Source organism: Anopheles nili, chromosome 2, assembly GCF_943737925.1.
Source record: "Anopheles nili chromosome 2, idAnoNiliSN_F5_01, whole genome shotgun sequence".
Taxonomy (NCBI): domain Eukaryota; kingdom Metazoa; phylum Arthropoda; class Insecta; order Diptera; family Culicidae; genus Anopheles; species Anopheles nili.
The window spans coordinates 32,061,231-32,085,846 of NC_071291.1; the positions used below are offsets into that span (position 1 = coordinate 32,061,231).

Consider the following 24,616-nt stretch of genomic DNA (forward strand, 5'->3'; position numbering starts at 1 on the left):
CATCCTGGCGTCGTCAGTTGTCGCATAAATGTGTTTCTACGGCAGACAGAAACGGACCCACGCTGCATTGTCAACCGTACGTTTCGATAATGCACCAGCTGGATGGGCGCCCACCAGTGTGTGGTGTTAATTGATTGATGGGATAAAACATCTCCCTCTCGAACGTGAAATCCTTTCGAAACTTTACCCCCTTTCTTTTATGCATTTAATTAGCGATGAAGAAGAGAGCGCAGAAAGAAGAGAGCGCGTGTACATTTACAGCGGTGGATTTTGGATTCGTTTGCCATCGTGTCTGATGCTAATTGAATTAGGCACGCATTAAACCCCAAATCTGAGGGGTGCTGCGCTTAGACCATTGCCTGCACGCTTCGATGGAAGCACGATCATTATGAACGGATGGAGGGCTAGAAACCTTCTTAGAAACGGCCGCTGCAAGCAACGCTATGTGTGTGTGTGTGTGCTTCCTGTTCTCAACCGTTTTTTTCACTATCTCGATCGGTGCGGATCGGAATGAGGTGAGCCGTGCTAAGAGCATTCGCTTTTCGGATCCCGCCGCAGGCAAGATGTCGATAATGAGAGCAAAGTTGGGAAGAAAAGGCGCAACGGAAAGAAAGCAGGAATGTCTGTCTCCCGCGTCTGGCCATCCCTCTTCCCCGAAAGGGATACCCACACCGGAACCGTTTGATCGGCGGGCCACCGGAACCCCGTGGCCATGGTCGATCGGGAATTATGCACAAAACAAATTATTACGGCACATTGACGGGGAAGAGCGCCGTAGGACGGAAGGCGCAGGCGAAGAAACGGATCGTTTCCGAACCCCGGGGTCGGTCGGAATCTGTAATGTTTATAATGAGGTGGCAAACCCACCAGCAGGTGGTGGTGGCAACTGCGGGCGGGGAAGGTAAAGGCGCGCTTCAAGGACTACCGGAAAAGGAGCGGAAAAGCAGAAGGGCACCCCGATCGAAACGGATCATCATCGACGGAGGGAGAGTGTGAGTGAGTGTGAGAAGGAAAGAAAGAAAGGGAAAAAAACGTGCTGAATAATGGAATTAATGGCCAATGCACCCTCGGAGAGAGATTTTCCGATAGCAGCGGCAGCAGCGGGTTGGCGCCGGGAACTCGACGCAGCTGCCGCATTATTATGGCGTGTGTTACGCTACCGGGCTGTGGCGTCCTGCCTGGCGTTATTTGGCCCTTTTTGCTGCTGCTGCGTGCGATGATGCTGGCTGCTTTTTGGGCAGCCCGGTTATGAGTGATAAAAATATGCTCTTCCGGGAGAGATGTGAATGATTGTGTTCTTGTTTTTTTTTATGCATTTATTACGCTGAGGAATTTATTGTTTTGTTCTTCACACGGCTGATGCAGTGGGTAGAAGGCGCTTGCGGTGTTGCGTTAAGGATCGATGAAGCGCATTATGGAGACGATATGGTAAAAAAAGTAATAAACTATCACGTTGGTAAACATCTACTTTGAGGTTGCATCGCAATAAGTACAACCATTTCTAGACAAACTCAAACGCAGTTTCGTGGTGGAACAGAAACAAGGGTAGCCTAAATGAGCGGTGCCAACAAGGACGAATTAAATAACACCCTTAATCTCCTAATTGTTCAGCTTGTCGGCAACGATGCAAAGAAAGCTGAAAGTGAGAGAGGGAGAATAGAAAAGAACGTCACGGTGAACGGTCCCTCTAATTTGGTGGCCCACCGGCCGAACTGGCCAAACTGGGATTGGAAAAGTCTCTGTTACGCTTCGGTTGGTTATATTTGCTGTTTCCATCTCTCTCTCTCTTTCACACACACCGACAACTGGCGCCGTAGCCTACTGTGACCAACTAAGCGCGTGTAACGCATATTCGCCTATCGTTTCGTCTGTTTGGCTTTTCGTCCTTTTTGCTCACGGGGATGAAATAAAAGGACCTTCCTCAACCTTCACCCAGCCCCCCCCCCCATCCAGTGACCCATTGGCTACTTATTAAACCCCGCGCTTGGCCCTTATTTGCACACGCGGGCTGATTTTTCTATTTATATTTCAATTACACCCTTGCTGCCTGCTGCCACAATTCACCCCTCCCGGGCGCATATAATACGGTACCGCAACCCTACGCTATCCTTGATTCCCCCCGTCCCCGTGGTACCCATTCGTTGGCAGCGGAAAGCGAAGCTCAAGCTGTTTTTCCCATCCCCTTCCGTACCCAAAATCCGCTTTGTCGCCTCGGTGTGTGGTGGGTTCGTTTTCGTGACAACGGCGCTAAAATTGTTAACTTTCCGTTCCTCTCGTGTTCCTCCTGCCTTCCTGCGGGCTTCCATTCGTGCCGGGTCGGTTCCATCCTGCTCCTCCTTCGCCCCGTCGGCCAATCCAAACCAGCGTTCTCGCTCCCTCCCAGAGAGAGGATCCTTTTTAGCCGCCATTATTGCTTCCCTTTTGTTACCGTTACCGTTTCCTGTGCATCATTACGACCACTTTAGCGTGCGGCACATGCACAAGCTTACGGGGCCCCGGGGCCAGCTGCCAGCTTTCGGTGCCAACGAGCGTGTGTGTGTGTGTTTGAGCTCATTGTTGTTTGGTTTCGGCACTTCTACCGATTTCGCTCGCCGACCAACCAATCGACCCCTATTAATTCGCGTATGTGATTTCAGCCCCCGGCGGTTCCTTGCTCACCCCATCCGGCTGGTGTCCGTGCGGCAAAAAGGGACTCGCATTCTTTGCCTCCCCGTTTACGAGGGTATTCCTTTTTTTTTTTTTGCTCGTCCTTTTTCGTTCCTTTTTGAGGTGGAACCCCTGCGCAACCTCGCTGTCACGCTGCGCCTTGCGTCGCTTGTGGCGTTTGGTCGGGAAGTGTCGATTTGCTTTGTTCACAGTTTTATACCCCCCGCGCTCCGCTTCACCCCTGCCCGTATGCTCGGCGGTAGGGTGATGGTGGGATCGTTGAAGAGTTCGAGGGACGGAGCTTATCTTCCTCGCACGACGACGTCCCTTTTGGCTATTTTTTTTGGGCGCGCGAGGATACGCACGCGTTTCGGTTTGCTTTTGGGTCGAATCCCTCCCTCAGACCCGCGCTCACGGGCCTTGCCGCTTGGGTTGGGCTTGGAATCAAATATTATTGTTATTATTGTAGTCCTTGTGCCTGGCTCATCAATTTGCCCCAGCAGGCATGGGGGTCGCGCGCTCTCTACCCCTTGCGTGCGCCCGTTCGGCATGTTCGCTTAGTGCGTTATTCTTTTCTTGCGTTTGCTTTCGGCATTTGAGCTTCTTCTTTCTTTTCTGTAATTCGCTTCACTTCGCCTTGTGCGCCCGTTTTCCCTTCGCCTGAAATGGTGTTTCCCTTGCTTTTTTTTACGGGGCGTCATTAATATCTTGATTCACGATGACAACCGCCACGGTTTTGGGGCGCGTTTCGATCTGGGATCGATAAGCGATGTGTGTCGGTGGGTTTGGCGCGCAATTTTGGTGGCTGATTTTAGCACAAAGAGAGCGCATCCTTATCTTTTTCTTCGTTTTGTTTGCATGCTCGTATTTTTGTAATGGCCATGCTTTCGACCGCAAGCCGTGGGAAAAAGTGAACGTGTTTTTCACGTCTTCAAATTGTGGTCGTTTGGAAAGGGAATCAATGGTCGTTTAAATGCTTTCCGTTCCGTGTGTTGCCAATGCTAGCCAAAAGGAGAGCTGATTTTGTAATACAATCAGCAGCGAATACACATACGCCAAGTGTTTTCCGGCCCGCAAGACCAAACCACATATTATCTTAATCACAGCTTCGTCGTGGAGCAGTTTCAAACGATTTTGTTTTTCCAACGTACGGTTCCGCTCCCAGTCGTGCACAAGTTGTTTGGGAAGAAAATGTCCGCCACGCGTTTGACCGCTTCACCACAGCAGTAGCAAACTACTCCGAACAAATGGACGGAGCGGCGAGCGAACGAACAGACAGCAGTATTTACTCTTATCGCGTTTGCTTGTTTTGCTTTATCACTGTTCCGAAGCGCTCGCAGCAGGACGCGTTATAGTAAGCTCATCTGAGAGGCTCCCGTTGCAAATAGAGACACACACACACAGTTTATGGAGAGCCGGGAAGCAAAAAAAAAGAAGGCACCCGGGTACAAAGTTGTAGAACCGTTCACTGCAATCGAAAGTAAACGGCAGTCCAGCAAGGAACCGATTGCTGGCAGGGCCTGTGGATGGTGGTTGTGTGGCGAAAGCAAAAGGGCCAACCGATTTCAATCGACTCCCGTAAGTGGAATGGATGTTGATCGTGTTGAACATGGCAAACAAATCGAAAGCGGTGGTGGTGCTTTACGCCCGGGTTGAGCAAAAGAAGGTTGTGTGACGCAAGACGGAAGCTGTTGCTATTTACTAAGCTTTCGGCAGGGTTGGATGGGATAGCTTTTTTTTTCATTTGCCCTACTTCCCCATCCAGCTGAAGCCGGTGCGGAAGCGCAGTAAAGACGGGAGGAAACCGATTAGAATATTCCCCGGCAATGACGGGGCTAGGTGGGTGGGAAAATCGATGCAAGGTTCAATCTGCGTTGTCTTGCGCTTTCTCTGTGGTCCTGTGCGGGTGTATGTACCCCGGATGTTGGTGTGATCACATACACGTGGTGGGGGGGGGGGACGAACTTTATAAGTGTCCTTGCAACTCGAACGTCGAACCGTAAAGGGTGGCAATGCATGTGAGTCCTTTCGTACCAGCCTCCGTTACTCGGGTGGCAAACTAATGGAGAGCGCTACTGGAAAAATGAATTTTCATCTCGCATTCCCCGGTGTGGTTTGGTGTAAAACACCTCGCCCATCCGAACGTTTGTTGCCGTATTTGTGTATCGTTTGCGGTTGCTTTTCTGCCATTTGCACGTTATTGTTATTACAATCGCGTATCCTTTTCCGCTCTCGGAGGGCGAGATCCTGCGGGTTCTAAATGACTTCGTGTGCAGTGCGGTTGTAGCAAGGAATCCAATAGAGTGCGAACATTGTGGTGCCACACCGAAGGAGTGGTTTCAAAGGGGCTTAGGGTGGGGTCGCACCGGTTTCCAGAAGTCCTTTAGTCAAATACTTCGACCCTGTGGTGAGCAGCACACCGTTGTACTGAGAGAATGGTCGATTGTTTGCGTGCGAGTCAGAATTTCAAATGTCTATCGCCAAAGTGGAAAATAGCAATAGCTTTCATGTTCCTCAACTTCCTTGCTGCTGTTCTTGCGGGGGTCATTTTAAACCCCTTCTAATTACCATCATCTCCGCAAGGAACGAGGCCAACATCATGAGAAATGCATCAATCATCACAGGGACCGCAACTGGAGAGGAAGTAATACACATAAAACGGAAACACCCAACCGTAAACCGGAAATCGATTATTTCTTTCTTTATTTTGTTCCCCCCTCTCCATCCTTCCTGCGAACGAATAATTCCCCCGAGAACCGCTTCTGTTGTCTTTTTTTTTCTTGCTTTGCTCCGCTTTCGGAACAATAATAATGAACAGATTTCCCCGCGTAAAACCGATCCTTAGGGCGTAATATTTAAAGCAGGAAGGAGACCAAAACCTTATGCTTAGTATGCAGAATCGAGCATTATAACAACAACAACACGATAAAAAACAGAAAAAAATGAAAGTATGCGAGAGCAGAAGAGCAAAAAAAGGAATCACGCGAAGCGCATAATAATCATGAAAGCACTCTTCGCCCGGTTTTCCCACATCTTCGGGTCTGCACACCCGAGGGCTGTGTGGAAAACCCCAGCTACCAACCCCTAACGATGCAATTGAAGGGCCGAACAGGATGGCGTTAGATAAAGGGAGGAAAATAAATACCGAAAACCCCTTACTGCAACATTGGCTGGTTAGATTACATAAACGGTAAGGAGCAAGAGAGAAAGAGAGAGAGCAAAAAAAGCCCCTCCCGTACGAAGAATCGAGAGGAAAAAAATCGCTGTTATTAAAAACCCAAAAAATGTCCGTGAAAGGATCCCACTTACGATCCCTCTTTCGTTTTGCACTCGTTCCGGAAGGGTGAGTTTGGGATTGGGTGATAGAGAGAGGGTGAAGCGAACGAAAAAAAAAAACGTGAGGAAAAATCCACCCCGAACAAATCATGCCCGCGTTCGTTCACGTTCGCTCGCTAATGGATACAAATTAAATCACTTGCCACCCCACTGACGGGGTTCACCCAACCGACCCACGGTTTTGACTACCAGCGCAACGAACCCAGCGCCACTGAGAAGAAGCGTGTATATGTGTGTATGTACGGTCGATTAATATTCATTCGCGTACGGGATCCGTCGCCGACCCGACCATCGTCGAATCGCCCTGCTATTCCACGGATCCATCTTTCTTCTCCCAGAAGGGAAAGGGCGCAATCCATTGTCGATCCATTTTCCCGCGCCCTTGCGTATTTACCATGCTCTGTGTGTGGCTAAATTTTGTTCGCGCAGGGGTGGTACAAACATGCCGCGCACAGATTTCAGATTTTTTTTTCGGTTCGATTCCACACCGTGTATCCTTTTGAAGCGGAAGTGAAAATGCGCAAAAAAACGCAATCTAACACATAAATAAATGCAAACGTTTTAGAGGGAGCCAGGCACCGGTTCTGCTAGTGGAATGCCCTAATGTTTTGGATGTAGAGGAGAAGGTAAAAAGCAGGACTGTGTATTTTTTTTATTTTCGACAGGAGAGGGCTTCATTCCGGTTTCTCTGCCCGTTTGATGTGCTGTGTTTGCGATGTGGCCGACGTGAGGAGTGGCCGACATCCGGTGGGGATTACAGTAGCGGATCAAAACTTCGCGCCCCTTGCATGGGAAGTGTGCCAATGAAGTTTTATAAAACAAGCAAATGGGCTTCGGCGGGGGAAAATGTAACCTTTGTTTTGTTGCTGATGCTTCTTAAGCAATTTATAAGCTGTTTAATTGGTTGTTTTGTATTTGTTTGAAATGTATGTTTGCACGCTTTTTGCATAATTTTTCACGTAGTCTTACAAAGCGTGATAATTTCAAGGTTTAGCTTTTTATGTGATGTTTATTTAGTTCGTTATGCTAAGAGCGTATAACTACTTTCATCAAACGATTCTATTTTTGTGAAGCATTACAATTTTTCCTTTCGTCTTCTTGCGTTCGTTTCTTGTTGAACGTGAGCAATTGGATGTTGAAACCATGCGAACATTTTTATTATTTCATAAGAGTCGCAAGAAAACGAACCTCGTAAATAAATTATAAGAACACGCAACGCTTGTTCAAGACAATAGGGCAGAAATAAAAAAAGGTTTTGCTTGCACAAAGACGGGTGGATTGCGAACGGCAAGACGACGTATGAAATGAGGACGGTGCAAGGAAAAATCACTTTCATCCTGCTCCGGTTGTTGATTTGATTTTACATCCCACCCACCTCAGCTGAACGATAGGAAGCGATTTAGTTTAGTGTGTGTTTGTGTGGGTTGGTTGTTTAGGAGAACAAAAAAATACGGTACAAACGAGGTTGTTCTTTCTTTATTTGCCTCCGGTAACCAGTTGTTTCTACGAGCGGTGCTTTCTGAACGTAGACGTACATCTTCTGGTTTGCTGGTGCCTGGTGTGCAAAATACTCGTGACGCAGAAGTAATCAGACCGCGCAAAACGAGCTCATATAAGAAGAGCGAAGGAATCCATAAAACAGAACATAACTGGTGAAACATATCCTCCCAACGGAACGTGTCACGTAGTGACCTCCCATCGTTAAACCTGGAGCATCGTTTTCTTGGTGTTTCAGTCTGGTGGGATCCTTGGAACCAGTGTAAACCGTTGTGTTGAAGCTTGTCGAGAAAAATTCCACAACCAACGAAGAGCTGCTCACCGAAAGGTGTAACGGGAGTTGCAAATGTGCTGTAAAAAGCAGCACGACAGTGTTTCTAGCAACAAGACACGGAACAAAGGAAAAAATCAGAAGTTAGCTGCTAACGCCATCTTCTTTTGCATCATTTCTCTTCTATACTTCTATACTCCGCTGATATTAAAGGTTGCAAATATGTTTTTCATTCAATCGCGCTAGATTAAGCTGCTTGTAAAGACTCAAGCAAGCTAAACTGGAATCAGATAAGCTGTTGTACGGCAACAATATTACTGTATAATTTCTATCGAAGTTTTGATTGGACTTGTTGTTGCATATTTCTTAGATGCACTTTATACTTTATTAATTCATGCAAATAATCAGATCGCCTCAGCTTATCATGACTGCATTAGATGCATGACTTGCTCCAAACAATCCATATCTGCAACTACATGTACTAGGCGTCATATTTTCGTTTTTTGCACTTGCCAACGATATCGGTTGTACCGATATGGCAAAAAGCAGAACAAGAACTAGTTCACTCTTTTGGTGGCTGTGCACGTTGTATAAATGCTGGTGGATGCATTAATAAAAGGATGAAACCTGCACGGTAACAGGCGAACGTACGTGCAGTCTCTCACCCGAAGCATACCAGTTCGAGGTAAACAAGGGCCAAAGTGTGAGCTGTCGATTCCTATCATTACTGCTTTCTAAAGGTAAAAAAGAACCGTAGAAAATGTTCGTATCTAGGTTTGTCAATTGAAGCCGAGTTTTTGTTTTGGCTGGTATGTTTTGCGTTCATATTTTATTGCTTTTCTTTTGATTCTGTTCCTAGACGACATGTTCAATGTTTTGGTCTTTCCCCCTAGCCACGACCGGCATACGTTTTCTCGTAAGGGCCGATATAAAGAACCGCTCGTGTAAGCCGAAGTTTATAGATGGATAAGGTTTTTACTCACCGGCACGTGCTGGCTAGAATAATCTTCACCGCTGAAATGGATTACACGTGTGCTGGGGTGACGATGTTATTCTCAGTTTGACTCCATGCTGTGGTTTCATGTGGTTCGATGCACTACAGACTATATTAAAGGTTTTATGGACTATCATTTTTTATTAAACATCTTGTCATACCTTTCAAAAATCAACGACTGACAACGACTGATAAATTGACGTACTAGTTCATTGCAGATAATATCATCTTATCATGGAAATATCTCAAAAATCTTACCGTCTTTCCTTTTATTATTCTTTTATTACAGACTGAAACTCGAGTGTGATAAACTGGCGAGCGAAAAAACGGAGATGCAGAGACATTATGTTATGGTGAGTGAACGAAAACATTTTTGCCCTAAGGGATTGTATCTCATGTGTATTTTTTCTGCGTAAAAACACCCGTGCGTTATTTATCCGACGTTCGTCTGAACTAGCTATCGCACTTCAGTGACATTTCCAAATGGACGATTTTGTTTGCTTTTATACTCTTGTTCGCTACGAGCGTATTTAGTTGGATCTGTTTGGTTTCTGCGAATGCGAACGTGCGATGCTTGTTTACTGGTATATGCGATTTCCCACGGGTTGTCCCTCAGACGCAAGAGTAATGGCAATCATGTCACACGTGTTCGTGATCAAAAACCATTGCTCGACCCATAATGATGGCATGTGTTTATGGAATGTTCATTCAAATAAATATCTCTATTAGATTAGTGCGCTTAAGTGCTTAACGAAAGCCGTACAATACGTACTAGAGGCGAGCGTCGCAACCGATGGAGGCGCCTGGTGGTTGGTGAAGAAAATCTCCCCAACACATACTAATGGGATTCAATATTCTAGCGATTGCTCGCCAATGCAGCCGTGCTAAAGAAGCATGACCACAATATCAAAACGTCAGCACTCTTTGAAGTGAGGCTCCTTTGCAAATGCTAACGATAATGCTTGCGATTGATGGAAGTCGATAGTTCACGTGTTTGCTTTTGCTCCCCGCCCCGAGTAAGATCAGTGGTCAAGATTCCTGCCACAAAACAATCACAGCTCATTTTCGCTTAGCACACTTAACCCATTCAAACAGATCTCCCCGCAACATCGAGCGAAGTGATTGAAAAGTTTTCGTACGTGTTTGTGTGAGCGTATTTTCTCCCTTTACCATCAACATAACGCACTCCGCTTTACGTGGCTGACACGCTTGGAACTATGCGAATGGACCGAATGAATTGCAGGCACACTGACATGTCGCTTCACTCATGACATGTTGAAGTTGCTAAGAGGATAACCTGTCCTACCGTGGTCGGGTTCTCCTCCCTGCAGCTGCGTGTCGTTCTCCTGTGGGTATTATTTTTCACTTCTGTTCCTTTCGCTTTCAGCTCGACCGAGCGACTGTACCGCAGAGTTAAGTGTGGGATTTGGTTTCGTGATAAGATCCGGCCACGCAGCAAGCATGTACATACCGTCGTTGTCATCGACGACGTGGTCGTTTGTTGGCACACTAGCCAATCGAAATACGATTCGTCGCTTCCAGCGAACTCAATCCTTGCTATCTTCCCGGGACGGTCGCTACGCAAGACGAGCGACTAATCCTGCAGTCCAACGCAGGAGCTCCGAGTCGCATCTTGCAAATTGCAAATCTCCCCTTCTCCGTGAGCCCATTTATCAGACAAAGCTCCAACGCAGCTGCTTTTGTTTTAAGCGTACAAAGCTTGCAGAATGATTGTATTGCTGCAATAGCGCGTTCGATTCGACGACGCTTCAGTTGGCCATGCAGCTGCGGATGAGAGAAAGAGAGACAAAAAGAGAGAGAGAGGCTCACCATGAGACCGACTGATAATTCCATTTCATTCGAAACCGCTCTCGGTTGGCACTACTCGGTTCGTAATTGGTATTCCTGTCTCCTACGAGCAATTTCGTTTTATTATTTTATATTTATTATCAATTAAGAAGCACATCTATAACGATGGCTCCCGGGGTTTCCTCCACCCGCAGGAAACTCGCCTTTTTGTGTGGGTGAGGTTTAGGGGGAGGATAGAGCGCCGTTGTGCAGTTCGGTGAAGCGGATGTTTTTGACGCCAGCTCCAACATTGGCCGCAAGCACACCGCCACAACAGAAAACACGCTCATACGTACGTGCCTGGTTGCGTTCGGGTGGTCCAAGCATGCGGTTGAGAGGATTAGCAGCATACGCTTCCCAGCTTGCATCGGGATTGGGTTTTATGGTTTTCCATGAACTTTTCCCGTACGCGATGGTATCCAACCGAGCTTTTTCATCGCGAGCTTGAGCTCTGTTTGTATTAGTCGATAAATAATTGAACGATTACGAAAAGTAATGTAAAATTTGTTAAGAGTGAAGTCAAATAATTAAATTTAAATATATATTCAAAGAATATCATATTTAAACATTCAAGTTAAGTGTCTAAGAATTGATACTTTTACAGCCCTTACGGTGTGGAGCGTAAAAAGGTTGTGTGGAATCGTAACACTTCTTTGTAAGTGATGTCTGAAAGCGTTCCGATCGCTGATCGTGAAATATGAACGAATCGAGCTGACACTTCACATTTCCGCTCGCTTTTTGGTGGCTATACACACCACGAACCTACGAGTGGCCAGATTTAGTGCACCGAAGCATGACGTTACTTCTATCATTCGAACAGTGCCTGTCGGTGCCAAAGAAAGCGCTCTCTCCATCCGGAAAGATAATATTTTCTTTTCGTTTTTTTTGCATATGTGTGAAAACGAAATTGATGATTATGTCCGGAAGGGAAGAGCTTTATCCATTCCTGTAAAAGCGAACGATTTCTAGCGCTTGCCTTACCACGCTGCTTGTCCCCGTATCCCCAGTCCAGTAGCGCCTTTGGAGAAGATTTCATGGCGACTATGGAGCGAGAAAACTGGCTCACAAAGTAATAAATTACGATAACAATACAATTTAATACATCAAACATGCACTATGAACGAACCAGCAGCCCGACCCGAAGTGGATGTATAAAATCATCCGAGCCATAGCAGCAGTGGTCCGGGTCAGCAGCAATGGTGGCTAGTACGCGCGAACACTGGAAGCGGCAGCTTTTCGATGGCGTAGTTTATATAGAGGAGATCCGCGAAAGGGTTCCAGATACGGAGTAAGCGAAAAGGAGCCGTGCGCCGGATGGTGGTGGACGTTCGGTGCACCGCTTACCGCATCACCCAAACCGGGAACTTTCTACATAATCATAATCATAAATTTGTTGCACTTAATACACCACCGAGCTTAGCTCAAGTGGTCCCGCTGCATCGCCCACTGGCCCTGGGGGAGATCGCGCCGACGCGGAAACGTATGCCGTGAGCCGCCAGGGCAAAAGTTCCAGCCGTAAGCGGTTAGCTGCATATCATATCGCTCGCTCGTTCTCTCTTTCTCGCTCTCTCTCTCTCTCTTTGCGCCGGGCGCCAGACACACATGGCCACACTTTATGGTCATGTTCTGGTAAGTGTTCGCGTGCAAAGTTTTGACCAGAAACCCGGGACGACCTCGGGCACGTGTTTGGGGTCGCAGCGGTTTTGGGGCTTTTTCGGTCGGTTGGCCAAGGGAAAATTGATGGTTTCGGTGAATTGGACACTCGCGGCGCGAACGGGAAAAGGGGAGACCCGGCTCGGGGCTTTGCGGTTGAAATTATGAAACTTATGAGCGCGAACGTTAGATTTATGTCCTCGCCGGTGTGATCCGTACCGGAAGTGGAACAGTTCTCTTGCCAATGCTTCCGTTGTTCGATGGGTGTGATGCAATACTTTAGCTGTTGCGATATATTTTCCATTTGTAACTTTGTACGTTTGTTAATGTTTTACATCGTTGTTAAACATTTCGATCTTTTTCCGTATGTTTCAATTATATAAATACAAACGTCACGACAATCTTTCTGCTCCAACAAACACGAGACGCTACCGCTGCAGGATGCACTTTGGCCCTAGGAATCCTTTTTTGTTCAAATATTGAAAAAGAATCCTATCCACTCCGGGGTGACGGTACAAAGTGCACTGCTGGATCAAAAATTCAGTTGTATCTTTTTGTGTCGCTGGTTGGTTTTGTTCCCGTGGCTCCTTCCTCCCTTTCTGCCCCCGGGGTTACGCGTATGCACTGGAAAACGAAAGAATGGAATTGCCCGACCCAGTGAACGAAATATGTGCTTCTAATAGCACCGTGGCTGCCAGGCTGGCGGGTTGGTTGAGCTACCCAGGAAGGAGGGTCCTTTGTGGGTTTGGTGAAGTAGAGAGAAAGAGAGTCAGGTTGGTGCTACCACCAAACACACCTCCTCCTCCCAAACCATCTCTACGTTGCCGTTAAACGAGTACCACATGTGGGTTTGGTTGCCACGCAGCAACCATTCTCTCGCCAAAACGCCTCGAATGGTCGCCGGCGAAGCTGCCAGGGCAAAGATTACTTTTCCCGGTAGGCGAAGAAACGATGTGTGTGTGTGTGTGCGGGGTTTTGGTACAGTAAAAAAAAAATAGAATAGCTCCCACCACACGCCACGCCATCGTACGAACGTGGCACATTCTCGTGCGGTGCGCAGTAACGCAACCATGTTGCCTAGCGCTTGCCACTGTTAAACTGTTCTGTTCTATTACGGCTCGGTTCGCTTCCATCCATCCTCCGCTGCTGTGGCCACCATGGACGCCATCTGCCTGCCTGAATGGGTAGCAATCCTTTAGGTGGCAGCATCCCGGGGAAAGTACATAACTTTGCAGATCCTTTCCCTCTAATGCACTCCACATTGCTGCAGCGTGCATTGCAACGTTCCATGTGTGCCAACACACACACACACACGCATACACGCAGATGCACACGGTAAACCGGGTGCAGGAGTGAGGGAAAAGCAAAAAAAAAAACAAGAAAGGAACCCAGAACCCGATCATACCCATGTTCCCCCAGCCTGCCTGTTCAGTGAATGACTCGCAAACCGCGAACTTTCCCACTCAAAACCACGCTTTCTCTCTCTCTCTCTCTCTCTCTCTTTCTGTGTTCCATCCATCGCTCACATCCGGTAAACATTTTGTGTTGCTCATCGTTGGGCTGCGGGTGTGCCGGAACAAAGCACAACCCGTCCCGAAAAAACCCCCCTGGGCAACACTCAGCGAGCGCGCTTGTCTATGTAGGCGCGCATCAGGTCCTTCGCCCCGGATGTGACTCGAGGCGTTCGGTTCTCCGAGATCACTGCGAGGTGACGGTTGTGCTACTGATCATGCTGACGATGATGATGATGATGATGATGATGGTTGTGCTATTGGAGTCGTCATCGTTTGCTCCTCACCACCATCCCCCGGGTACGATGGTGGGTGGTGGTAACAAGAGCCAAACCATCGAGTTGCAGCCGAGCTGCATCTCGCATTCTAAAACTGACACCGGAATACAGCCGGCAGGCGACATCAAGCATCATGTGCAACGAACGCCCCTCTTTTTTGTGGTGGTTGAGCTAAACCACGCTGGAGGTCGGAACGGGGGGAGCCTCTCTCTCTCTCTCTCTTTCTTTCTCTCTCTCTCTCTCTCTTGCCTAACAGCTCTAGCTTCCCAGTCGTACGAGGAAAGTCCCAATTCCGTTGGAGCCTGCACGGGAAAATGGGGTAACATTTTTCCGGGGATTTTTCGTTCTCCTGAGGGAAAGACGGGGCTCCGACGGGGCTGGGGGTTTGAAGGGAAACAAAACGGGGCGGCGCGGCGGTTTAGAGCCAAAAGCCAGAGCAAATCTCGTCGTCTCGCTTACCATCCGCCCGGAACATGAAGCCATCGCGCCCCATCCCTCGGTTGAGCAGCCGCAACATTTTCACACATCGTAAGTTTGAACATTTCGACCCACCCGCTGGGCTTTTCACCCCTTCGTGGGTGGTTGCATTCCCCGCTCTCTTCTCCCCCCACTGACGGAATACGATGGCACACAGTACCGGCTCGTTGGCTCTCCATCCGTACCGCTGCAATCGATGGTCGTATGGTGCACTTTATTCGATACATCGGCGCCTCCTGCGAGCCGGCACACCTAATCGAACGGTACATCCTTACCGGATGTTCCCTTCCATTAGTTCCGGACGAAAAGCCGCTCGGGTGGGAGGTGGAAAATTCGTTCCATTTTTCCAACCAGTGGGGTTTGTGCCTCTCGAATCCCGCCACACCACAGTACGCCAGTGAAACGAAAGGCGTAAGCCTCGAGAGCAGCACGAGCGAGAAGGAAACCCGCACCAGAACACGTGCAAGTAAAATTGTATCCCCACGCTCAAAACTCCCCCTTCACACTGTGCTGGCTGCATCGATATGTGCACCCCGCATTATGCATGCAACCCGAAGTGCAGCCTCGCCCGCTTGCAGCCGCAACAGCAACCACACGGAGTAACCACCACCGGCGTTTACCGGCACCGCACCGGAGAAGGCCACCACTTTTTACCGTACTTAACACCGCTTAGCCTCCCCGTGTGGGATGCTGCTGTTGCCTGTCTGTTGGTTCCTTTCGCTCCGGTTTTTCCCACCACGGATGCCGACGGAGGGAAGAGCATGTTTTTTCGGAGCATGACACAACACGATGCCAGAGGTGGAAGGACCCACGAACGAGAACGTGTTCCGGTATATTAATGCATTTTAGGACGCAATCGGGGGAGAGGAGGAGTCGACACCGAGGGTGGGCCAAACAGACAGCCAGACAGACGGATGGGGGCAGTTGGCCAGGTTACTGTTTTGGGATTGCCTGCCTGTTCAAAACCACATCCGATGTTCGTAAGTGCACCCCGAGGTGCAACCCTTTCACTGGGAACTGGGAGTGCCATGTGCTCTCTCTCTCTCGCTCTCTCTCCGGAGGGTGGATGGACAACGAAATGGATGCGGTTCTCTTCCACATGCCGTACACCTTTTTGGTGCGAGGAGGGAGAAATTAGTTTTCTCGGCAAGGACACGCCACACCGAATGGAGTCTCAAAAAGATGTGTAAGTTTTCCACCAGCACTAGGCACTAGATTGGACGGTCACTTCTCACTGCGGCTAGCGATCGTTATGCTGGCCACACCGGGAAGTCATTCCTGGGCACCGAACGGCTTCCACGTATAGGCATGCGGTCCGGCTGATAGGCATCGGTTAAAAGCCACCTCATGGAAGCGAACAGCGGCCCGAACCCCCTGGTTCTTTACCGCGTGATAAGTGGGTTAGGTGGCATCATGGCGTGCCACTTTTCTAAAGGACTTCCGGGAAACCGGTCAAAGCGACTCCGTCACGTGATCTGCTAGCTTCTAATCATGTTGGTTGGTTGCTGCTGGAAGTTGGCTGCTCTCTGTTTGCTTCCCCCTCCCCCCCCCCCCGGGGAGAGGGTTTTGGAAAGCGACGTTCCCGTGCTCTCCCATGCGCGCGTGGGTTGATGTGAAGCGTATTGCCGCCTAATCGTTTGCCCTTTTGCCAGGTGACGAGGAGGTGGGTTGACCGTCATGAATTCTTAACGTTGATTTACTTTGAAGCAAAAGTTTACCATTAATATTGCATTCCCTTTCCACTTTTGTGTGTGTGTGTGTCGTCTACTGTGAAAGCGTCACTTGGGTGAACTCGTGTAATAAATCATGGAGCGTTAGGAAAAGAAAGGCGAAAAAGTAGCATAACAAGGCAAGCGCGAGCGAGGCAGTTGAAGAAGGTTTTGGCTGAAAATTGCATCCCGTGCAAATACGCTCGCCTTTACATCGTCGCTTGACCCGCCGGCGTGGATCCGTGGAAGAATGTCCCGTGGGAGCTTCCGGGAAAGCTGGCGAAGTGGCTGGATGGCGCGCTGCGGCATGATGATATATGCAAATGGAGATAAGTTGTGGATTCATACAGAATTCATATATTTTTCTGACCACTTTTCCGTCCGTTCGCTCTGTGCGGGGGGTTGTACGGTTTGTGGAAATGTGTGGACCACTTCCCCCGTTTTGCCGTAGGTTCCCGGTTCGCTCTGGGGGATCGGAGTGTAAACGTTGGATTCGGATGGCACGAATGAGGTTATGCATATTTTACACGATTCCACGGTTTCAGGCGACAGGCGATGGTGTGAGCGAGTATGCCAAGTGTGTATGCTTAGATGCTTTTTTATGTGCTTCCTTCGTTTACTTGTGTTTACGTTGTAAGGAAATGGCAAGAATTAATTCCAACTATGGGTAACGTAGCCAAACAACATTTTTATCCTTTTGCGGTGAGTTTGTTTTTCCCGTATGGGTTTAGATCGTCAAGAGAAGTGTATTTAGAAATATTTACGTTAATGCACGTTGTATAATTTTATTTCGCGTTGCACCATGATTCATAGTAGGACTAGCAGATCATGCTTTTATTCGCATTAAAATGGTTTTTAATCAATTGTATTGAACCCGAGTTCCTATGACAAACAGAAATAGTTGTACGTTCATTGTGAAATTGACGCAGCTTAAATATTATTACTTTTTTACATCGCTTGGTATATGCTTTTATCAGATTGATGATTAAGTGAAACCAATTTGCATGTACCGTTTCACGATCATGTTGGAAATTTTCTTGCAGACATTTCAATACTTTTATGACTTTTTCGCATTATGAAAATCGTGCTCTTCCCGAGCACCCTTCGCTGGAAACGTGACGTAGAAATTTCATCCTAGCGCACGATGACGCAAAAGACGCGCCCACAAAAGTTTGCTCCTCGTTTTCTGGAACCGCCGGACCGAGGGAGAAACATAAAACTTTGGCCCCACAAAATGGCCCCTGCCGCGGAGAGCAACGAAGCGACCACCCATGCCAAGCTTGGGTGCTGCAATAATTTTATTCTTTATGCAAATTTCACCATAACACCCGCCCATTACACACTGTCCTCTGTGTTCCGTTGGCATCTTGCGTCGTCGCAACTCCCGTACCCATAACACGATCGCCCTGACCTATGCTCCACTCGGGTGGGCTCCTCCGACGGCTCTTTAATATTCCGTTCCACAGGGCTGGGAAATCTCACCAGCCACCAACCCGCCACGGAATCATTCCGAATCCCCCACCCGGAAGTGGCAGTAAGTGGTGAAAATGATGGTGAACATTTTGACCTCCCGCCCCGTTTCAGGCGAGGTAGCAACGCGCGTAAATGATGAAGAAAGTCAACGTGGCCGGAGGACCCTGATGGAGACATTTTCCACTCACTTGAGGGCGAGGGAGAGGAGTTCTTGCGCGTGTCTAGCGGTGAGGAAGAAGGGCGGCGAGAGAAGAAAAGGCACCGGCAAGGCTATTATTATTTTACGAGATTTTCACACCACCATTGCCGTTTCCAGAGAAACCTCGGACGACACAGGAAGTGCGCCATTTCGCGGCTCTATTTATTTAGAGTGTGCTGTTTTCGTTCTGTCGATGAAACGTTTCATTTGCAATGGGTTTCCTAGCCGGTTCGATTTCTAGGCAACTGTAAGTGGTTGTAATTGAATACAATTATTTAAAGGAAATGGTTTTGTAAAATTTCTCATGATAAACTTTCATTTCTTGCGTAGAGCTCGTCAAATTCGCTGCACGATTCGAGCGCAAAGTAACGAAGTAATGTATTCACTGCAGCAAAAAGCTTGTTGTTAATTATTTTGCCTCTCAAAGCTGCCTGCTATGGTGCTTGTGCTCATGAGCCATTATAACGTCGTTTCTGCAACGGCCATAAAATGCTCATCATCTCGTGTGTGCGAATGTTTCAGAAAAAAATACGCGGCCAATGGAGGCGCCTGGTCGTTCACTGGTTCAGCACTGAGCGATCGCATTTTCGTTGGCCTTTTTGTCAGCCAACTGCACCATGCCGTACGGAGTGCGATTATTTGCGACCGAGATCCGTATGGTGGGCATTATATGCTTATTTTGTTCCTCCGTACTTCACTCTAAGAAGGAGGACAACCCAGAAAGAGGGAGCGTCAAGTTCGCCAAAGAGAGCTTTTTTGTTTCGCGCGGAAAGCACAACCAAGAGCTGCGGATGTAAGGCAGAGGATGCCGGTAATAGCGATGCTGGGTAGAGTTTTCTCTGTGACTTCAGTCACACCGAGGTCCTGGTGGTGGCGGATTATGCCATAAAAAAGCCCTCCTTCTTTCTCGGCGTGCGTGTTGGCGAAAAATTAACAGCCGCTATAAAGATGTTAATATTATCGCCCGCGACGTTAGCGACCTGAAGGGAAAGCGTTGGCAAGGAGAAAGAGCCGGTGCCCGTTTGTTAGTCGCATCCGCTCGAGATAATGCTTTCCCGAAATCCACTCGCTGCCGCGTTTCACCGAGTGCTCTTTACGAACGCCATCGCTTTTCCGAAGCTTCCAGGATCCGGACGCTAGAGCTGGAGGAAATATTCACTGCTCGCGGCATACCCTTCGTAGGGTGGGTGTTTCCTCATGCGGCGAACCCCTTTCGTGCCGGAACTGCAAATTGGTCCATTAAGGCACCGTCGTACCGGCGGTCCTGAAAACGTGACGACACCCGAGCTGGGCTGTAAACGCCACGGAGCTGGTGGTGGTGGGTGATATTATCTATTGCACTCGATGGTTTGCGCTTCGGAAGGAGTTGTGCCGTCCGTTGCATGTCGTCCCCGGGGGGTGAGTCTCGGAATATGCGCTGGCGGTGGGTCTCGTGGTAGAGAAGGCCCGCTTCCGCTACTTCGTTCGCCGGTGCAAAGTTTATCGAGGAAGTAAATTTGGTGCTTTGGGTGTTTGCAGCTCTTTTTTTTTTGCTCATGCGCTTCGGTCCGGTGGCTGGACCGGGCGAGTGAGTAATTATATTTTTATTGGCAAAGTTGTAAACCTCCAATTGAAACTCCTCGACCGGGGATTGAGCTGGAAGATTGTCCAACCATGGCAGTGGTGGCGTGATAAACAAAAAGTGTGATGCTTAAACGGTTGCCCTAGTGGGATGTTTCGTGGTTTCGAGGTCGTTTTATTGTTACGAGTCTATAATAAGCACGTTTTTGTATTCAATGCTCAAGCACTTATTAGAAGCACCTTTTTATTTAGTTTGATCCCTTTTTTGGTATGCTATTGATCTGCCTTATCTGATCTATAATTTAACGAGCTATTTAGTTTGAAAATACGATTGATTGCGGCATTCTCAAGTCAAATCGTGTAAATTAAACAATTAAATCCCGTCCAATAAACAATTCACGATCAACGTGATACGTGCTCTGGGTTTTCTCATGCTGTTTCGGACCCATGAACTCGAACCATGATGTGCTGTATCGTGAATGGAATAATATTCGTCTATTGAATTATTGAAAGGCGTAGAAGGTTTCTCACCCTCTTTCGAACACGCCCCAATCACAGACGATGATTGAAGATTCCGTTTGACTTGCGCGATTGCAGGGCAAGCAAATTAGGTGCATTTTAATTATTCCCGTGCAGCCGTGGCCATCCTTCGATGGGCGAACACATCCGCCAGTGTTTGACCAGCGCAAGCCGAAACCGGTGCACATTCCCGCAAAACCATGGCCCGAAACCCGGAAGGAAATCTCGACTCACTGGACCTTTTCCGAGCGATGGTGGCTTGGCAAAACCGCATCCTGGCCTTCTTCGGGTGCTACATGTACCTCGGAGAGCATCGGTTCTCCATACGCATCGTCATCACTTGTTTGCTACCATTTTCCTTCACCATCCTGTCGGTGTTTAGTGTCGTACAGTCGAAGGGGGACATGAGCCGTATCGTACTTATCGTGTTGACCGCATTCTACGTCGTCATCGGCGTGACGCGGTTGACGGTGGCCATGCGTAATCCGGACGGTTGTTACCGCTCTATTCAGCTCGCGGAATCGATGTACCTGAGCGTGGATCGATCACTGCCGGCTGAATGCGCCATCCTGACGCGTTACACCGATCTTCTCTACCGGGGCATGGTGGTGTTCACGGTTTGCTTTCTGGGCGGCATAGTGATAGTAGCGATGATGCCAATTTTGTTCTATCTGTTTCTCGGCGAACGGGTGCTCTTGCTTGGCATTACCATTCCATACATTGACCCGGCGACGGACGATGGGTTCTGCTACACGCTAGCCATGCAGGTGATGTTCACCGTCATGGGACCGTTAGCGCTGATACCGTCGCAAAACATCTACTTCGCGCTCGTCTTTAACATCTGCTTGCAGTACGAACTGTTGATCGAACGGTTGAACCAACTGGACGAAATCCTTCGCCGGGGTGAGCATTGTCGAGACGATTCCGTGACAGTGCGCGATCGGCTCGTGAAGATCATTCAGTTTCAGCAGCAATCCACCACGTGAGTGTTCGCGTTTAGCGTGCTGATTTCCCATCCTGCGCTTAACGCTGGTCGTATCGTTTTCCACAGCTACATTGCGCACATGGAGGACTTTTACAATCTGCAATCGTTTTGTGAGTTTGTGTGCAACGCTCTGCAGGCAGCGCTCACGCTGAACGAATTGCATAAGGTGAGTGTGTTCGATCGGAAGTGATTTCTGACACCTCGTGAACTTTGGCTAACGCGCCTGATGTCGTCTTTTGGCGTTTCAGAGCTTCTGGTTACCGGGCTACTTCGTGTTGCCCATCGCCATCATGCAGATGCTGGTCCTGTGCACTCTCGGTACGCTGAGCGAGCTGAAAAGCGATCTGTTCGCGATTAAGCTGTACGATATCGCGTGGTCGGAGATGGGCTGCCCCGAGCAGGCAATGTTTCGGTTCGTGTTGAAAAGCGCTCAACAACCGACGCAGTTGACTTGCGGTCGGTTTGCCGTCATCAACATGAACCTGTTCGTGGCGGTAAACATGCGCGAGGAGCCGACCAGCCGATATCAGCGATCACTAAAAGGACTACGATTGCTTGTGTTGTTTCAGATTCACAAGAAAATCTACTCGTTCTTCATGATGCTGCAAAATGTGTAAACCGTGAAGGGGGTTTTCTGCCGTCGTATAGCAAAGAAAACGCACCAGTGAAAAACGACGCTGATGAACTCGTCAAAAGATGGTCAAAAACATCAACATGCTTCATAAACTGTTGCTCGATAACTCCCTCTGGAGATAATCCGAAATGTACCATCTACAAGCACTGCACCATTTTGTTTGAAAATAGATTAAAGATAAATAAAATGGCACCTACCATAAGGTCGACCGAACGTCCTTCTGACATGATTAGGCACATCGAGCTTTCCTATTCGAACAAACAAAATGAAAACCCACCAAACGAGAACTAATCATGCTCACGTAATAAATAATCAAAATGCAACCCTCTGCATCGCCGTCCTATGATTCGCGTATACCTACAACAGACCTCGGCAGGACCAGCACTGCATATAGATTGTTTTACTAACCTGTTTGTCAGATTGCACCGCGCAGTGAAGCTTAAAAAAATAGATACCTCCACCATATCGGGTTGATTGGAATTTTCATTCTGCTCTCCATCCGACTGTAGATGTTAAATCCTCCGTTTGGTGTCATCGTTCTGGTTTTTTTTTCTTTTCGCTTCTGCAAAAGCATCTCCCTGCATGTTGTTTTCTTTTCCGGTTCCACAAACTCTCGGATTCGATTGCACCACCACTCGCCATGTGCATGTGTTCGTCTACGCCCGCCGGTTGCTACATAAACTACCGTGTGCGTTCGCTCGCTGATGGAAACCGATGCGATGTTCGCAAAGCTCGCTGATCATCGCTAGCGTGCCCAGGCGTCCTTTTCGCCCCGTCATCATCGCAGCCCAGTTGTGGGCGTTGTGAGGCCACCGGGAGCCAGACGCGTTGTGAGGCGCACGTGGAAAATCGCATCCGCGCGCATTCCAGTGCGTAATGTACCGACCACGGCTTCATGGTTCCAATGTTCCATGATATGCATCTTGGTGGTGTGGTTCCGGTTTCCCATACCCGGTGCGCGTTCGCGTTTCTCGCGTGCGCGTGTGTGTATGTGTGCGTGTTCGTCCTCCCGCCACGGTGCCGTTGTATATTCGATCGGGGCGCTATCATTGGTACGATTTCATCAACGTACCCCAGCCGTGCGCGCGAAATGCGTCTCGAGAACGGTTCCCCATGTCGATGCAAAAAGGGAGGCTCTTCGCGTTCGGTCCACTGAGCGGAATGACGCAATGGAGCTCTGTCTCCCTACGCCACGCAGTCCCAATCGGTTCCCTATCAAACGCATGGCGAAGCCTACGCCCTGACAATCGTTGCGCGCGTGGGTTAGAGGTTAGAGCAGCATAACGTACGAACTCCATCAGCGCGAGTGCAGTGGCAGTGTGGTGGCGGGTGAGAGGAAGAGGAGGGGTGAGCATACCATTCGGAGGCAGCATCATCCATCCGGTTGGATCTTCTGCTTTTATACCGTGACGATGGTGCCATCATAGCGATGGGCTCGTCGTCGCATCGCCTGGGCTCGACCTCACGCGTCGGTTCGCTGGTTGGAATGAGAGCTCAACAAAAAAAAATGGCACCGTGGATTAGAAAATTCCCGAGGTCGCCAGCGGACGAGCGGGTGGAGTAAGGCGCTGAAGCCTGTTCCCTTTTCCACCGGAGGGAACCTTCACTTCCCTCTGTTTTTTTTTTGCGCGTCGCCATGCGAATGCGAGATGGCGGTTGTGTGTGGATTGAAATGGTAAATGAAATGAAAATTTGGTGCCCGCATTTTCCACCCACCCGGGGTGGGGTTTTTGCCTACCGGCACACAAACCCCTTCCGTCGCTGCTTCCGTCCGGTTGGGAAAATATGAGTTTTACCCCGAAAAACGCACCAAACACAGGGCAGCTCAGGCAGCAGGCGGTGGTAACTATGGTGACGCGAGGGACACAAAGCGGAAGGTTTTGTGTCCTGCTGTTTGTTGATGGTGTGTGCCGTTCGGTTGGCAAAGCGTAGCCGCCATCTTTCTTTTTTTTTCTTGCTTTGCCTTGTTGTTTTCGCTGTGTGTGTTTTTTTTCATCTTCTTTGTTTTCCTACCCGCCAACTCGACGGACATCCGTGGAGCTTAGAAGCCATCTCCATCCGATGGGGTTGTGCGCGCACGTGTGTATGTGTGTGTGTGAAAACGCCTGACATGTTCCGAGGACCGATGCATCGGAATTCTTCTCCTCGCTTCTCCCCAACGCACTCCGTTTGATGGAGAACCCCCTCCCGGTCTAAACCTCGCGCTCTGAGGTCCGCCCCATGGAACATGGTTCCGTGAGGGACCGATCGATAGACCGATCCGGGTGGGGCTTGTAGAAGGCTAACGAGGGTGGTAAAAGGGCCACGGATGTGCGACACATAACATACACGCACATCGCGCGCCATCCGATTGGGTTCGTTAGGCGACGTTACGGGCGGATATGTTTCTCCATCGTGCGGAGGTTTGAGGTTCTGGGAAAACATTTCCCGGGGCCTCCTCTGGAACGGTGCCCTCCGACCGATGGTTGGTCTTCTCTTTTTCGGCGTGCGCAAAGATCGCTACCCAGCGGCGTAACCCGTACGCACTTTTTACACAAAACCCCCCGCCGCACAACATCGCTTTTCACATAAGCGACGAGAGATAGGAGCGAAAGGTCGGGTCACCAGATTACGGGGTTGCACAAATTCCACAGCGCGATGGCCGCCGACGGTTTTTGTGGACGAGAGAATGAAGCAAACGAGGCATCCGTTGCGGCCCGATACGACATCGGTGGGAGTATATTCTATCCTGGGTGGTATTGGCGTGAGAGGTTAGATGATGGTACGTTGGTTTTGGTGGATGGGTCGAATCGAGTCGGAGTGTAGGAGCAGGATTTATATTATGTTTTTCCCCTCGAAAGGTCTGCCGGGTCGCGATGGCCACCGTGTTGGTCGGGTAGCCTCGTACGGTAGCCGCGCCTGCCAGCGTTTCGTATTTATACAATATTAATTATAAATTTATCAGCACAATTCCGACCTCTCGGCGAAAACCGAGCTAGTCTTCGTTCCAGCGAACATCGTCATCCGGTGCACCGGTGTGATGATGA

The 24,616-nt window shown here is 49.0% G+C and overlaps 1 protein-coding gene across 1 annotated transcript in view; it reads left to right on the plus strand.

The window, feature by feature from the left end:
- The window catches only part of LOC128731068 (protein groucho), a 173,132-nt gene that overhangs the window by 99,445 nt on the left and 49,071 nt on the right, over nt 1-24,616 (plus strand). Inside the window, exon 5 of the mRNA XM_053824164.1 lies at nt 9,034-9,097. Coding sequence (XP_053680139.1) covers nt 9,034-9,097 — 64 coding nt within the window. The remainder of the gene's footprint in view (nt 1-9,033; nt 9,098-24,616) is intronic.